This window comes from Lagopus leucura, unplaced genomic scaffold (genome assembly GCF_019238085.1).
Source record: "Lagopus leucura isolate 7727_CA_CO unplaced genomic scaffold, USGS_WTPT01 Super-Scaffold_1, whole genome shotgun sequence".
Lineage (NCBI taxonomy): Eukaryota > Metazoa > Chordata > Aves > Galliformes > Phasianidae > Lagopus > Lagopus leucura.
The window spans coordinates 8,068,181-8,085,894 of record NW_024962250.1 but is presented as its reverse complement, the minus strand read 5'-3'; the positions used below and the strand labels follow the sequence as shown (position 1 = coordinate 8,085,894).

Genomic DNA, 17,714 nt, shown 5'->3' with positions numbered 1-17,714 from the left:
ACCTAAAAAAATTTCCTGGCAAGACAGCTGATTCCAGAGAAGTTTAAGAAATTGCTTTTTACCCAGCAATACTCACTGTATTCCACTTTTTTTCTTCTCTTCTTGTCTTTCTGCTTCATTTCATCTTCTTCTCCCACACCCTCTTCTTCCACATCTCCATCCTCTTGCTGTTCTTCTTGTGATCCATACAACACAAGATTTCCACGCACAGCCTTTTTCAGAATTTTCTTATGTTTTGATCCACCCTTCACCACCAGTACTTTTCTCTTCAGGCAAGTACACCCAAACATACAGTCTGGCCTGCGGCAATGGGTAGGCTGACGTTTTTCCAGTGCTAGACTGGCACATATACAACCCAGCCGACAGAAATCATTATTGCAAGGAGGTGCTCGTCGTCGTATTATTTTATGGATAGGTTTGTTTTTGAGAGAAGCCTGAAAAAGTTTTAGATAGTAAGTAAACACTTGAAATTTTAGCAATGTGAAATCAAGCAAATGTGAAACTGCTATTCCAAGTTCATTCAGAATTATAACTCCCTCCTATTACATGGTCTGGTTATCCACAAAAATTTGTCACATGTATGGAAAAAATACAATAGAGAAGAGTTTACATTTTAATATTCTGAGACACAACTTGAGACAGCTGAACAGCCTCTTCAAGAAGTGGGCTGCGAAGAAAGCAAAAGTTTATCATCTGACATGAAAGTTACATGATGTTTTTTGTTTTGTTTCTGCTTTTTTTTTTATTTGGAGTTAGCCCTACTGAAAAAAATAAGTGTCAAATAATAAGGAAATGTAGTTACTGAATAGCAACTGTATCACTTAGAACTTTTCACAGGGAAGTTGAGATAATTCATAATTAATTATTCATATCAACACCTTATTAATACAGTTAGTATTTCCACATGCTGTTAAGACAGCAGTTCTGAACTTCCAATATAAAGGCTACAACACAAAGGAAGAACATGTTTTGTCATGCTCATTAGCAGCTTCAGTCTTATTTTCTGCAACCACAGGCAGCTTCAGTAAATACAGATAATTGAAAACGCAACAGTACTGAAGGAAAGAAAAGTATTGCTACCTACCTGAGCTGTAAGCAGAGTAGCCAGGGAGATATCCGCTCGTTCTTCTGTAATGTAGGTTCGTGGTTTGCCATCCCAGAGAGCACAGTCTTCCAGGTCCATTAGCTTTACTTGAGATTTAGACAGACCTGGCGGACGAGCTGCTTGTTGCTGTTGTGGTGTGTGGCGCAAACTGATTTGTTTTGGCAGTGTGTTTTCATCCAGATTTGGCATCAGGAAACCATCTGCTTGGTTAGTCAAACAGCTACTCGACAGAGACTTAGCAGCCTTTTCTACTGATGCTGAAAAGTTCTGTTTCTGCTTGGCAGGAAAAGGCGAAGGCAGTATAGGCTTGTAGGATGATCTTCCTCTACTGTTTGAAGATGTCTGCCTGTTTTGAGTCCTTGCCTTCCTAGAGGTAGATGACAGAGAAGCAGGCTTGAACGTGTAAGATGTGGATGGAATTACGGTGGACTGCTTCTTCAAAACACTGTCTAGCGTTCGCACATAGCTAGTGCTCTTGGTGGGAAGCTGATACACCACAGGGGAAGTGGGCGTGCTAGAAGAGAATCCCATACTCGTTTCCATCAGCTTTCCTTCATTTTCCAGGTACTCATCCAGCTTGTCACTACAGAATGCTGAGCGATTCTTCAAGGAACCTTCTGAACTGCCACCTAAATAAATTACAAGCATTTTAATTGGCCCCTGGGAAAGCATACTGACAGGCTTTATCTTACATATATATATATGTATACACACACACAGATTTAAATCTTACTGCAACTAAACAGTATAGAAGAGGTAAATACTTCTTTAAAGATGTATATAATTCCTTGTGTACAACACACAAATATCAAATATAAGCTCAATCAGAAACACAGCCAGCAGTCCAAACAACTCTTTTTGAGGAAAGTATATTCATTCACAAAAAGAGAAAGTCTTCAAGAATCAGTGTTTCTGTGCAGCTTCCTTTTGTTTGTCCTAAACATGTATCCTACAACGTACTGGCAACACCAGAACAAATCTGCAACACCCCAACACAGAAATAACAGAAAACAAAAAACAGAATATGTTTTACTATTGATTCTGCTTGTTTTATCATTTCCAGTTTCTTTTTTCCCCTCGTAAGTGCTCATTCTTGGCTGTTCATGGAAGTAGTACCAATATTCAAGAGAGTCTCAAAACAAAAATAAATCTCATTAAAACACATACTATAACTGAACTGCAGCATCTCTCCAAGATTAAGACAAAGATCTTAGAAATATCTGCACTCATCTCATCTCATCACTTTTGTTTTAATCCCACTCTGCTTTTTCTACCTTCATTTCTAGAAGCACCATGAAGCTTCCCTCGCCAGCCTTTGATCTTTCTGAAATCATTTGTCTTTCCTGTTCTGGAAACAAAAGGAAATCCAGTATCTGGAAAAGAAGAAAGCTAGCCTCAGTTTATAAATCAAGACTGATTGTTACAAATGTCCTAGTGAATTGCTCATTTCTTTTCAGAAATACATGTGACAGCTCTTTCAAATAATCCATCATCTCCAAGAGCTAAAGTGTAATGTAGATATACTAACAGGGTCCTTTGTAGCTGTTTTATATATTGCTAGGCTAGGCTAGAAGTAATTGCCCTTGACACAGAGCTGGATTGGGGCGTTCTGAATTGGATCTGCCTCTTTTGTGATGTAGACAGGTCTGAGACTCAAGGTCTGCCTCTTTACCAGCTCCAAAAACAGTACAGGAAGAAAACACCAGTCAGAATACTAAAGCAAGAGAGAGACATTGGAATTAACCACCCTGCACTTTCTTTAGCAAACACATTTACTGTTAAAAAACAGTATTTGCCAGTAGTAGAATCAGTCACATTTTAATGAAAAATGCATTTGTTTGGATACCAAATAAATTAATACAAGAAATAGTAATTTTACAAGCACATTTCATTGACAGCTTTGTATTAAAAAAATATATAATAATAATAATACAATCAAATATAAAACTAAACGCTCTTTGAAGTATTTTGATTATGGACTTCTCTATTTTCACTGCTTTTGGAAAGTGTAATATTCCTGTCCTAATGAATAAGAACACTATCTCTGAACAGCATCAAGTCCCAAATCCCTCTGATCACTGACAATACAACATAATACTTTCAGCCTCAGCAGATTCATGTTCTACTCACCTGGAGAATTGGGGTTTGTTCCTGGATAGCTCCACAAAGAATAATTTGAATAGGAAAGAGGAAGCTGCACACCCAAGTATTTCAAGTCAATGCTCATTGTTGGGTCCACAGAATTTAACTTCAATCCCACTGCAGGAAACAATCAGTATCAATGCAGCAAGATGTTAATGAGAAAAAAAAAAATGTTTATTTTAAAAAGTTTCACATTACATACAGACATTTCTAGCATTCATCCATGTCTTAAGGGTTCTGAAAAAAGCATTAATAACTGTTACTTACAATGGATCTTCAACAGGTATGAATTAACAGGTATGAATTTTAAGGAGATGGAAAATAGAAGGAAAATAGAATGACTTGATACTTTTGGTTTTTTTTTTTGTTTTTTTTTTTTTTTTTAACTGCTACTGAAATTTCTGCAGAATTTTAGCAATCAGAATGTCAGCATTCTATTCATTTCCACAATAAAGCTGTATTCAGTATTCTGCTCTCTCAAGATCTCTTCATGAGCTTTTTGCAACCCCCTGCCCCCTCACTGTCCTTACAGATCAGCTTGAAATTAGCTAGCCAGCCATCTTGTTGCTTTGCAATAAATCAACCCTCCAGCCTTTTTTCTATTTATTTATTTTTTTTTTTTTTTTTTTTTAAGCAGGGAGAAGATCGTGTGTGGAAACAAAACAGTCAGCTTTGTTGAATGGCACTGGCTTGGACACTTCACTGCTTGTTAACATCTTCCTTACCTCCCCCCAAATGCTTAGTTGGAAAGGCTCCCCTTAGCCACAAAAAGTGTCTTTGTGAATTAGCAAATCAGGTAAGGATACAGAAATAACGAGGAACGCAAAAGCTAGCAGAACTACTATTCAGCAAGTGAAAGAATATATGGCTACCCAACTCAGCTCAGTCTGGAGTAGAGAATACTTACTTTGTTTGGTTTTGGTTGTTTTTGGTGTGTTTTGTTTTTTTTTTCTTTCCTCAAGGGAAACCTACAAAACTGTGCTGCTGTTGCCAAAGTCTTAGAATCAGTGTTAAGTATGCAAGTTTTGAATTAAAAATGTATTACTTGACAATGCTCAGGACGGATGAATTGCTATCTGCACATAAAGCAAAAACCTTTTGTTGGTAGTAGACATTTATCTTTACAAGTAACAAGTACCGACACTTGATAACTGGCAGCCTAAAAACAACAGATGCAAAACAAATCTCAGATGTGGCTACTGAAGAACACCTTTACCAACGACAGATACAATTCCCACATCTACATGGCAAAGATGAGCACAACAAGTAAGGCAACGTAGCATTTTGTATAAAAACACGTCAACTGCCAAATGTCAGGACGGCATCTATTTATTTTCAAAGTGATTTTAAAGGAAAGAGCAGGCAGTTGATTCTTCATGACACTCTATTTGAATTATTCTGTTGCTTTCAGAATGCAGCCTGAAGAGAACAAATATGTCTGTATGGACATCACTAAACACGACAGGTAAACTGTCACTTCTATCAATTTCTCATCATCGCCAGCGCACTGCTAAGTTCAGTTGCTGCAGTCAAACAGTAGCAAATTAAGAACTCCCTCCACAACAATTTTCTCTGAATCACGATGCCAGACAACAGTGCTTTGATTTTCAGGCACGTGACAAGGGATTCAAATTAGTTCAGGTAGAAGAGGCTCTCCATAGCACAGCAGCACTCTAATAGGAGCATTCTTCCTAACATGCTGAAGCTGAATTTCCACCTTTCAGAAGCATCTTCTTGCAGTCTCAATGCCTTTAAGATCTTCACAATCACCGCTTCAGATGCATTTTGCAATCCATCCTTTACCTATGCTAGTCTCCACAGGAAGTACTGATGGCTTTCTAGCCAACCAGAAATACTTTTCTATATCTGATGACTAAGCACATTAACTTCATAATGCAAGCTGCAGTGGATATTCATTTTCTTAACTTCACAACTCAATAGCAATTGTAGGCTTCAGGTATCCATGAATATCAAGAGATGTTTATGCTTCTCAACTACATTACACAAAACCAAAGCAAAGTTAATGCCAAAAATGCTATTTCCATTTACTATACTACACGGAGGGCAAAAAAGCCAGAAAGCTTCAACCAGATGGTTGAATGAACATTCAGAAACATGCACTTTGCTTCTTTGAGAAAGGAAGGAGCCATACCTCTTCGTCTGTTTTGCAGTAGACCATAAGGAGATATTAGTTATGGTCTGTGGCTAAGAGATTTTGAAGAACAAGTAACAACATCGAAAATGCTGATTAGGTTGCACCAAGCTCCAGGACTTAAAGTTGATGTAACTGGGAAAATACACAGACCTTCAACTGGCCAAGAGGCAAATCCTAGAGTTTTTTTTCAGTACTGCCATACCATAACATTTGCTCAGTGCAACATGCAGCATTGCTAGTAGCTGACTAGAAAAGATTTCTACCACAATTTTTGAAATATGGCAACACAGATGTGTGAGGCCATGGATGTCAGTGAGGTCTTTGTAAAACAGGACACCTATTTCTGGAATAATGGGAGAGGAAACATGCATTTAGACATCCATGATACAACCACCAACACTGATCTTATATACCACACGGGTACAATCTAGCTGAGAGGTGGGTTATCTCCCAAGAAGACAGGCTGAGAGAGCTGTTCTTTCACAGCCTACACAAAAGAAGGTTCCAAGAAGACCTCATCATGAGCTTCTAATACTTAATGAGGAAGAATAGGAACTGCAGAGAGGGACTTGACCAGGGAGCGCAGTGATAGGAGGTAATGGCTTTGAAGTAAAAGAGTGTAGATTTAGATTAGATGTATGAAAGAAATTCCTTACGCTGAGAGTGCTGAGAATTCACCACCACCAGAGAAGCTGTGGATTAGCAATACAAGCTGGGGGATGAAAAGACTGAGTGTAGACCTCTCGAAAATGATCTGGGGGTACTGGTGGATAGAAAGCTGGACAAGAGCCAGCAATGTGCAGTCCTTCATACAGGAGAGACATAGACCTGTTGGAGCATACCCACAGGAGGGCCATAAAAATGATCCAAGGGATGGAACACCTCTCCTATAAGGACAGGCTGAGAGGGCTGGGGCTGTTCAGCCTGTGAGATGATCTGATAGCAGATCTTTGCTATCTAAAGGGGAGCAACAGAAAACAAGGGGACAGATTCTTAAGCAGGGTCTGTGGTGACAGAAACAAGGAGAAATGGTTTCAAGCTTATCGAGGGTAGATTTAGGTTGCATAAAAGAAAAAATTATTTTACAGTGAAGGTGGTGAGGCACTGGAACATGCTGCTCAGGGAGGTGGTGGATGCTCCATCCCTGGAGATTTCCAAGGCAAAGATGGATCAGACTCTGGGCAACCTGATCTAGACCTAGATGTCTCTGTTCATCGCAGGGCAGTGGACTAGATGACCTTTTAAAGGTCCCTTCCAACTCCATAGAGATTCTATTCTATACCCCACCCCTGAAAATGTACTATGGATGGCGCTATGGACAAGTTGTGCTACTGGAAGGTGTCCCTGCCCACAGCAGAGGTATTGGACTAAACCATCTTTAAGGTCCCTTCCAACCCAAGCAATTCTACAACACTGAAATTGATTCTATGATTTGTGAAAATGAAAGACACAAACATCACTTCAACACTAAAATATAAAGGCAGCCCTATAAATGGCTGCCAAAACTGACAGGTTTGATCTCACCACACATAGTGCATGAGCCATTGGAGATAATCCATGGTTCTTCACAGCAGAAATCTGTCAGGACCCAACATAACTAGCAGCAGTATTTGGAGTCAAAATTCCTACAGCACTGCAGTTACACATATGAGAAATTCAGAGAACCTCAAGAACAAGAGGTACGATGCTTCAATTTTGACCAGTTCTTTCATCAGTTGCTCTGAAGCCTATGCCAAAGCCAATCTCAGTACTGGCATCAAAGATTTTCACCATCATCACTGTTTTGATAGCATTGATCTTTCTTCTACCTGATCACAAGCTAGAAGTACGTTGCTGGGTCTTCCTATGCGAATAGTGAACCTGGATCTAGGCCAAATCAGACAATCAGACATATGAAAAGTAGTCTAACTTAAACACTTCTCCATTTCTAGCTCCATCTGTCCTCTACAAGGATTAACTCATCACAAAACAGGCATGGCCTAAAGTCTCAGCATCCTCTACACAGGTATATATAAAGTGACACAAACCCTCTTTGCTGTAAGAGATTCAGGAGTAACCTCTTACTTCCCTCCACCCCTTCTAGTTTGCAACATGAACGTGTGGAAACAAAAATATTGTTATTGGCTGGCTGAAACTACTTTGGAAGTCTGAACAACAAACAAACAAACAAACAAAAAAAACCACACAAAAAAGCCTTCATAAAATACCTTGGATTTTCTTGACATTGGCACAAGTAGCAAGAGAGAAACCAACCACGTTTACAGTTTTCCATTCATGTTCTCCTATTTGTACATACAAACTTGCAAATTTTTCAATAATACTTGTCTAAAAAAAGTAACCAAAAATCAGATAGCAACTGTATTAAGCATACATAGTTTTAAACCCAGTAGGAATGTATCAACTCTGCATGATCAAGTATAATATACAACAATATATACACTGCACACTTACCTTCCTGAAGGCTCGGATGTATTACTTGCTTATGCCTCAAGGTTTTCAGCTCTTCCATCAACTCCTTTTCCAGTACTTGTATTCTTGCCTGACAATCTTCTCAAAAATATAAAAAGTATAAAAGATATTTCATGTGCCAAAAAATGACTTAATGATTTAATCTTCCAATGTGCCTTTTTAAATTCTCTTACCATGGGGAATATCCATTCACAAAAAAAATCCCCCAAAATTACCTGGATCATTTGTAGTCAACAAGGGAGCCTGAAGATTCTGTGATTCTTCTCCTCCAGCTCTATCAACAGTGTGAATGTCAAGAGCTTCCTACGTACATAAAGAGCCTTGAATAATATGCCTCAAAAAACTGCCTTAGATACAAACTAAGTCACATCAAGTATCACTGAAATATTCAAAATACAAACTAACAAACAAGTATGCTTTATCTTATACAGAACCCTATAACCCACTATTTTTTCCAGAAGTCATTAAGACAGACATGATTAATTTTGAGACAATATAACGACAGAACTGAGGTGTTCACACATTTTAAAACTCAGTTTAAATGAAAATATACCTTCAGCATTTAAGTAAAAACTGGTTGAATTTAATTCGAAACAGTTTGGTTTTACCTTTGATGCAAAGGACACAAAGAGGACTCCATCAACATCTTCAAGGTCTGGCTTAACATCTGGAAGGATACTCCCAGGCCCCACAGGGCTGTTCTTGCTTGTTATCACAGGTTTCCCTATACCTTTTGGTGGCCGACCAGCCTTGGTGATTTTCAGTTTCCGTGGCCTTCCTCTTTTAGTGGTACCTGATGACAGTGAGTTTTGACTGCTACCAGAGCCTTTCAGGGACGCAGAATTCTTCAGTACTCCAGTTTTTTTTCTTCCACAAATCTCTTTTTCTGAAACCTGACAACTTACGGAGCTCCTAAGATTAAAATTAGGTGATTTAGATAGAATCCATTGGGCCTCTTTGATTGAGGAATATTTCTGTGCCAGTTTATTTCCAGGAGACATTTTTTTAATGGGTAGCTCCTCAGTTATAGCAGCTGTGTCTGAGTAAGAACCTTTGTGATTTTCAAAGCAGACTGGTAAAGAATCCAGTACTGTATTCAACACGGATTTGTCTTTCTTGCAAGAGGACAGCATGGTCTGTGGTAGCTCAGATATCTTCACTGTACTCTTTGTAACCGCACAAGGTTCCAAATAAACCACAGGCATCTTCCCACTTTCCAATTTTAACATTTTTGCCTTGGCAACACCTGAAGGACTGGATAGCACACGCTTCCTAGACTTGAAGTCTCCATCATTTCTATCCGCTTCACTGTATCTCCTCAGGCATTTTTGTAGGACAGGATCATCATCATCATCAGTGTTAGAATACTCATCAGTTTCTTCATCCGTGTCTTCCTGTTTCACACTTACTCCTTGTGTGCAAATATTTGTCTCGTAGTCATAATCATCGACGGGTTCCTCTTTAATGACTACATTGAACTGTCCACTGGGGTCCAGTGGGGATGCCACTCGGGAGCTGCTCTCATAACTGCTAGCAATGGGACTGGGCAGGAAGGAAAAAAAAACACAACAGATCTTCATAAAATCTCCAGCTTTGCCAAAACAATATCATCTCCTATAACTCCCTGCTGCACATTGTAAAGAACTTCCAAAATGCTCCAAGCCATGAGTTGGCTAAATATGATGTCGTTTACAAGCTTACATTTTAAGTAGTGATCATTCAAAAACAACCAACCAACCAACCTCCTACCATCTGCCATCATTTAAGACAATACAGCTTCTTTGTGAAAGCAGCAGCATCATTTCCTTCCCTAGTAATACCAGGATAACATTTGCAGCTTTCCTGTTCGAGGCATAACATGAACTGATGCTAAGTTTTTATGTTTTAAATGCTTAGAAGTGGACTCGGTTTACCAAATATTGAATTGTCACTTTAGTCAAAGCTACTTTATTTGCAAACAAGAAGCTAAATAAGTGCTTACTATACTCCAGTCCAAAAGATTTAAGCAAAATTTTAATTAATTCATCATGAAGCCGCACTAAAACCATTCCTAAATGAAACTGTTGATCCAAAACAATTACAGAATGTTAACAATCTGTTCAACCGTGCATCATCTTCCACTCAGATGGAGTACTGACCTAATCAGGGTGTTACATACCACGAATTGGACATTATGGACAGCCAGTCACACTCCCAAATGATGGGCTGCTTTGAGTAGCAGACGTTTCAGTCAGAAAACTACAGTCAGAAGTTCTGTTAAGAACTTCAAAACCTGGCTTCTCATCATAAAACACACAAAATACAAAACAAGAATTTTGAATGTAGAATGAAACTCAGAAATTAACAGAAGTCCATTGGTAAGCATATTGAATGGTATTCTAATATACTCTTTGTAAGTATTATACAACATTATATATTAAAAGTATGTTACAATATTAAAACTATGTTAACATCATGCAATTACCAAAATGTTCAAAATCAGTATTTATGTTAATTTTTGTTCATGTTAACAATTTCAATAATGTAACAGCTTTTGTAACATCATTATATATTGATACTTTAATATCGTTTATATAGATGGCATGTACAAACACCAAGCTTGTTCTCTCTGTATATTTTTCCCCCTGAAGAAATGACCATTCTCAATTGAATCCTGGACTGTGATAAAGGAAGAGGAAGAAGCGGAGAAAAAGGTTGCTTCGGCCTTGTGTAGACCTAGGGCACAGTTAAAGGAGAAAACCTGGAACACACACACCAGTCATGACTTGGAGCAGCTCATAAAGAAAGACTGTGGTGTAAAACAAGGATACAGATTTATATACTTACAAATAGAACTCCTAGGAGGAAGACAGACCCTTTCTAGAAAATCCACAGGGACACTGAGTAACTGGAGTTAAGCTTGAAGAAAAAAGTGTGCCTGCTGAGGTAACTGTAGTGCTGCAGGAGAATCTTGTTTTGTCTACTGTCTTCTCTGTCCATGGAGTTTTCTATAAGCAAGTCCTAACATTCATTTCATGAAGAATGTCAAATGCAAGATTAAAAAGCCTTTCTTCTTCAAGGAGCAAGAGAAATTCTAGCACAATAATGCTTAGAGGTCCTGGGCAATGCTTAAAACTCTCTAAAATGAAGAGACAAATAAACGTCTCATTCGAATTCTACTATTTCCAATTGAAAGCCAAACAAAGTCTGGGCTTTTCCAGACATCTTTCTCTACCCACTGCAAGATGCATTCCTCAAGCTAAGGAATATGATTCTGTGAGAGATTTGGACAGTACCTACCTAAATCAAAGAAGCCCTGCTGTAAAAATCAAATTCCTAGGCACAAACGCCACTTTCCTCTTCCATATATAAGCCAAATGGTGACAAGTGAGGTATCATCCATGTGTGTACATAAAAAAGATCAAATATTTGTCCAAATATTTTACATTCAAATGCAATTATGAACTTCACGGACAACAGTAACAAGTTTCTTCGTAGCACTGTTCTCATTTCTTTTGCTTTTAGTTTGTGAAGTGCACTACTTCCAACACAACCACAGCAACACCTTTTCCTATACTCTCTGTGAAGGCAGATCACACAGTCTGTCCTTCCAGAATCTTCCCTCTAATCTCAGATCAGCTAGAAATGGTGAGATCATCTCTGAACTGCTTCTTCCCTTACCTAATGTGGGACAATGCTCACATTTGAGCAAGTTGTGTTTTTTTTTTAATACTCCCATGTAACATGCTATTTCGTACCTCACGATTAAACAGCAAACACACGGAAGTAATTCTCCTGCATTCTGCCACAATAAACCATGCAACTGCTCACGTACTGAATTTTTAGCTGCTCATTTACCTGATTTTTCTATGTAGATCATTTTTAAAATACACTATGGAACACACGGGCTCTACTGGAATTGATCTAGAAACCTGTTGCTATCTGTGATTGAGGCTGGAGGATGATTACTACAGCACTCTTCTAAAAGCCAGGGAGGAAAAGAAAACCAAACTTTCGGACTAAACACAGCACTACTAAATTAGAAAAGCAGGCCTATGGGAGCATTCAAGCCTCCCACAGTATTTCTATTTTTGAACCAAAAAATTCAAAGGACCTTGAAGGGGAAAAGTGTGCAGCAGCCTGTAAGACTTAGGAACCATGATCTTTTGCTTGCAATTCCCTCCATGCTCCCAGCATTTGAGTGGTTGAAGGTATAAACTTCCACTTAGAAATGCCCATAACTAAAATTAAAGATTGTTTTTTCTTACAATACGCCTGATAAAAAGAAACATATTTCCAAAGCACTGAAGAAAACGGACTACCTGGTATCATGAGAGTATTTATTTCCAAAGTGCAGGAACAAACAACTCAAGATTCAAATTCTCAGCTGCATGCACCCTCTTATGAAGTTCCATTAGCAGCAAAGGAAACCTTTCAGTTGGCAAAACTAAGCACAAGCACTCTATAGCACTAGGAACTCCACCTCCCTTGGATACATTACCTGAGAGCAGTAGCTCCCAGCTTCTAACTCTTCCACAAATTTAAAGCCAGCCAAAATCACTACCCTGTCTAGAGGCAAGACAGTGCCCACCAATTTACAGGTAACACTATGTACAGGGAAATAACAGTTATCAAAGTGTAAATATAACAGTTTGATAAAAGAGGATACCACTCACTCAAATGCTGTCCATGAAAGGCTGCTGAGTGGCATGAAAACTCTGTAAACAGGTTTGAAGGAAAAAAATAGAATAAATGTCCTGAACAACTCGGCACATAAACAAAGAGTTCTGCCATTCCTTGGGTGAGATTACTTTTTTTATTTCCAAGTACAGAATTTGGCTGTTTTGCACAGATTAGAGAAGATAGAACAAAAAGCTGGACTAATTTTGAAGGTTGTTTTAGAACTGTGAGAAATATTTATTCATAAAACGATTAATATTTCCTAGAACAGAGGAAAATGCCTTAGGGATTCTCCCTGTATGAGCATCTCTAAGCACAGTTAAGAGGTGAATTGTCTTTGAGATGAAACTGGGGAAGGCATCTTATACACACTACACCAGAAGAAACAAAGCCTGTTGAGTCAAATGAGCTGCTCTTCAGTAAGGTTCTCAAGTCCTTAAAATTACTCAAAGGGAAAAAGGAAATTCTAAAACAGCCCAAAATTTACTGGGTGAGACAACATCTACACTTTCAGCACTATGGCTTTTATCCTTTGGGAAATAAAGGGAAACAGAAGAGAGGAAAAAATAAAGCCACAGAAGCTACTGTTTGAACATCTCTCCAAATGATTTGCTTCAATGACACTCTTCAGGCAAAGCTAATGAACAAAGTGACCATGAACAAAACTTTAAGCTTCTGCAACAGGAACTGACTCCAAAGAGAAAAAAAAAAATCACTTCAAAGACAAAGTAAGTTTTCAAACTTCTCAGTAGCTACTTTCAGAGATGTAGTGTTTTACTTACAATCTGCTTACAACAAAAAGTTATCTAAGCATTGATCTATAATCAGAAAATATTTCTCTAGAATTTACATTTTTGGACTATCTAAGAAGTATAGGAGACGTTCTCTCTAATACACTGCTACTGGAAATTACTGCATAATCTAGGACACTCCAAATCCACAGCAATTGGAATAGTCAGGACTAACCACAATCAGAAAGGCTCAATGAATGGACAACTTTGTAATTCAAGGTTTTGCAGTTACTCAAAAGGCAAGAAGATCATTTCTCCGAGGAAAAAAAAACAATCAAACAAATCTTTACCCTCTCTAAACACGCTGAATGTACTACAGTCTTTGAAGCAAGCTACAATTACATTCTAATTAACACACTTTTTCCCTTCTAGGAAGTGAGCTTGAATTACACAGTTAATATCATCCTGATTTCCTAGTTACTTGACAAAGTAGTTATGTGCAGTTAAATAATGTTTTGGCATACTCATCTACATAAGGTTGCTTTTGATACCAATTTTTTGGCAGATTAAGTACTGAAGCACTGAAAGGTGGGCTGTTTCAATCTCCCTTGAGGAAGGAAGGAATTCCCATAAGAAGCTACTGACAAAACATGTAGTTTGTCAGTAGTCCACTACTGCAGTGGGGCAACCACTACACATACCCAATCCAAACACACATCACCCTCACACAGCCTCACTCATTCACTAATGAAAAATGAAGAAACAGAGACAGCCTGTTGTGGTGGTAAGAAACTCTTAAAAAAAAATGGCAACTTTTGCATGACTGAAACGTGCTCTCTTTAAAATTCAAAACAACTAACTTTAGACTTCTAAATACCACAAGAGTTAACAAGAATCCCTCAACATTTCTTTACAAAGTGAATTAAAGCAACATACAAAAACCACCAAACTCTTGTACTCCTCAGATACATTAGGAAGTTCGAACTGAGAGATGACTACCTAAAGGAAGGAAAAGTTTTCAGCAATTCCACCATTTCAGGTCAAACAAATGTTATCCATGCATCTGTCTACTAAGGATCTCATTATTTGATGCTTTACCAAATACCTCACTCAACAGGCATTTATTATAAAAACAGAATGCTAACCCACCTCTCAGTGACTTCTTGTTTTAGCTTTGGCGTATCACTGGAAGGCAGGCCAGTGTCCAGGAAACCTACAAAGTCTTGTTCTGTATTAAAGGATTCTTTCTCCAGGTTCATGGCTGATGAGTTCTGACCAATGAATGAAGAATCTATTCTCCGACGTAATTCTAACATGTCAACTTCAGCAGGGCAACTACGAATGCTGGCAGAGCTAAAAACATTACCTTCTTCCAGTTCAAAGCTATTGTTTTGTTTCACATCGCGCTGAGGCCGACTATTCAAGCCATCATCTCTGAATCCCTTAGCAAAAGGATTGTAATCTATTTTCAGCTGGGTAATCTGAATATTCTGGTAGGCTGTAACTGCAAAGAACTCTGTCTGTGGAAAGGTAAACGTATGGACATCTGGGCCATTGAGCTGAATGACTTCGGTGGCTTTGTCTGCAGGAACCAAGTGAAGGCGTGGCAGATAGCGGTGCATAGAATGTAAGATGATATGACCCTCCTGGTCCAGGGTATTGTTGGTAAGCTTGAGTTTGTAGAAAGATACCGGCTGGTGCATCCAGTACTGGCCAGTGGAAGGCGACTCTGGATGAATAAACACTCGTCCAAGAACGTGGGGCTCTGCCTTCCCACTAGGCTCCCACCAGCGACCATTCCATTTGTATCGGTGATTGTCCACGGGGGAGATGTCCATGACCAGGATGTACTTCTGGCTGGCATCCAGACCTGTAATCCAGTATCGGCAGTAAGGGAACATGCGCCTCCCCTGCTTCGTCAGAATCATCTCCGTGTTGCGATGGTAGAATTCATTCCACATACTGTTGTTGTCTAGGGTGACAGTGATGCCCCCTGAGACGCAGTCAGCTGGGAGGCAGGTCTTGATTTTGGGTTTTACTGGCATTAATACGCCACTGGCCAGAGCGCAAGCGTCACGGTTGGCCACTAGGATTCCTTGGTCGCCTTTGCCATTTCCCTGCTGTTGTTTCAAGATAACAAAAAAGGCAGGTGCTGAGCCAGACACTGTCCCACCGTCCCGGTTAGCCAGCACAATCTGCTGTTTCTCCATGATGAGCAGTTTTATAAGCTCTCAAATAAAAAGCAAATTCGACACAATTCTGATAATCATCTGCATGTATTCACCATTCTGGAAAAAAAGAAAAAAAATCAGTTAAAGTTCTTTAAATACATTCTCTCTCGTAAAAAGGTTTTAATGTGCCTCAAGGTTGTTTTTTGTTTGTTTTTTAAACAGTTCTCCTCTTGAAAAGTTTAAAGACAAACAGTACCAAGTAAAATCAAGCACAATTAGCACATAACAAATCAAGGCTATCAGTGCACATATAACTCAGTTCTTACAGGTGTGGGTTACAACACCCTTATAATCATTTTCATTGAATGCCTTGCCATGACAGCACTCGTTGCTTTGCTTGACGCATCAAAGTCCTCTTTGTTCTGATACTGGTTTAACACTTCAGGTCATCTACTGAAGAAACAGCATTTAGCAAGACGTGCAGAAGTTTTCAGAAGAGAGGATGGCACATTTCTCACACAAAGGAAAAAGCTGTTTCGCTCTTCTCAGAAAGAGGTCTCAGAGATCCAAAGCTTCTCAAAAAACGAGGAGGAACAAAAACCTCCAAACTTCTGTAATGAAACAGACTGCCTGTGCAATTGGGATTTCTCTGGGATCCCTTATCTCCCCATAAACCCAAGTTTTCAGAAAAGTCTGTCCAACACAGAGACAAAGAATGGAAGAAAGAAAAAAAGTAGTTTGAATGGATAAACTTGCCAACAAAGCAGACAATCTAGCCCCCCAAAAAAGACAAAGCAGCCAAGATAAAATGGTAGAATGGAAAGCACCAGAGCAATGGAGAGCACCTTAGCTATCTATTTTCTAAATTATCGGAATAATTAAATAATTAAAGCTAAGCAACAAAACATCAGAACATCTGTTTAAGAAAATAAAAAATTTCCTCCACCTGCATGCACATAATTCCATTTTTGTACGTCTGCCCCACAGGTGAGTATGTAACCAACATCCTAAGAGGCAACAGTAAAAATGCCATTCTTTACACAGCTCATACATTTCTCATTGTGACAGTTTACAGTAAGCTAAAGAGTAACTTACAAGAATATCATTCAGACTTTTGTGCTTTAAATCTGATTATATACGAACATCACATTGAAAAAAAAAAAAAACAGTCAATTTTTATAATAAATGCATAGCTGGGGAGGAAGCAGGAATATGAGATGAGGAATTGCCATCAGCTGGAGTTACCTGTGCAAAGCAGCTACCACGTGTCTGTGGGGCATAATTAAAAACTCAGAAGATGGTCAACATTCATCAATTCCATGAGGAACATCCTCAACACCGAAGGAATACAAGAGACCTACTTCAATCCTTCCACCTTCACTATTCAGAACTTCAGAACATTCATAAGATAAATTGGAGAGAAAAAAAATATTCTGCACAGGTTTTGGAAAACACCTTTTGCTGCTTTTTACTTAGAGGATGCCACTTTTACTTGGAGAAAGAAATACTTCCCCATAGAGGAAGAGAATTAAGAGAATCTAGAACATAGAAGGAAGAGCCATCACAAGAAGAACACAATCACTTTCAAAGCTGCACATGACTTCCCACATACTTACAGACTTCACATTACTGCAAAACAACACCAGCTTATTAAAGTGATTCTATATTTGGTAAAAGATTCACAGAAAGGCTTTAAGCTTGCTTCAAAAACATGCCAGCCACGTGTTCAGCCAAAACACAACAAATACAGAAGACTCCTGAGTCACTGTTCCGTTTCACAGTATTTAACAACACTGTGCTATTTCAGTCAGTTCAGGGGTATGCAGTGCTCCCAGTATCAGATGTGGCTGGGATGTTTGTGGTTGCGGGCAATTACAGCAGGCAAAAGCAACGTAACTTCAGTACCAGCACCATCCATTCCCAGCACAATTTCACACACACTCTTACACTTGGTCTGACACAGCAGCCACTTTCATTAAAACAGGGAGCTCCACGTACTTGTGGAAGCCTCCGTTATACTCGGCTCCAGCTATATTTGAGCCGTGCGCAGACCCGATATTTAAAAGCAGTCCTCTGATTGGTCAGCACACCAAGCAAAAACATCGAAAGCAGCTTTAGAACGTGCGGGAAGGCAAACGCGCAAAACGCAAAACCACGGTTAGGAGACAACTCCTATGCGAACCAGGCGAGGCCGCCGCACGCAGCGCTCCCGGGCAGGGCATTCCGCGCGCGCTTCTCGTGCCGCAGGCAGCAACGGGCGGCGAGCAGGCGGCGCGGCGGGA

General features: G+C 39.2%; 1 protein-coding gene across 11 annotated transcripts in view; it reads right to left on the bottom strand.

The window, feature by feature from the left end:
• Positions 1 to 17,714, bottom strand: part of MGA (MAX dimerization protein MGA) — a 57,525-nt gene that overhangs the window by 32,128 nt on the left and 7,683 nt on the right. For all 11 annotated transcript variants that reach the window (XM_042865629.1, XM_042865544.1, XM_042865876.1 and 8 more), the window contains exons 2-9: positions 14,411 to 15,549; positions 8,480 to 9,413; positions 8,087 to 8,174; positions 7,854 to 7,949; positions 3,236 to 3,364; positions 2,380 to 2,478; positions 1,085 to 1,734; positions 77 to 434 (exon numbers count right to left, since the gene is read on the bottom strand). In XM_042865629.1, coding sequence (XP_042721563.1) covers positions 77 to 434; positions 1,085 to 1,734; positions 2,380 to 2,478; positions 3,236 to 3,364; positions 7,854 to 7,949; positions 8,087 to 8,174; positions 8,480 to 9,413; positions 14,411 to 15,471 — 3,415 coding nt within the window. In that variant the 5' untranslated portion in view covers positions 15,472 to 15,549. The remainder of the gene's footprint in view (positions 1 to 76; positions 435 to 1,084; positions 1,735 to 2,379; positions 2,479 to 3,235; positions 3,365 to 7,853; positions 7,950 to 8,086; positions 8,175 to 8,479; positions 9,414 to 14,410; positions 15,550 to 17,714) is intronic.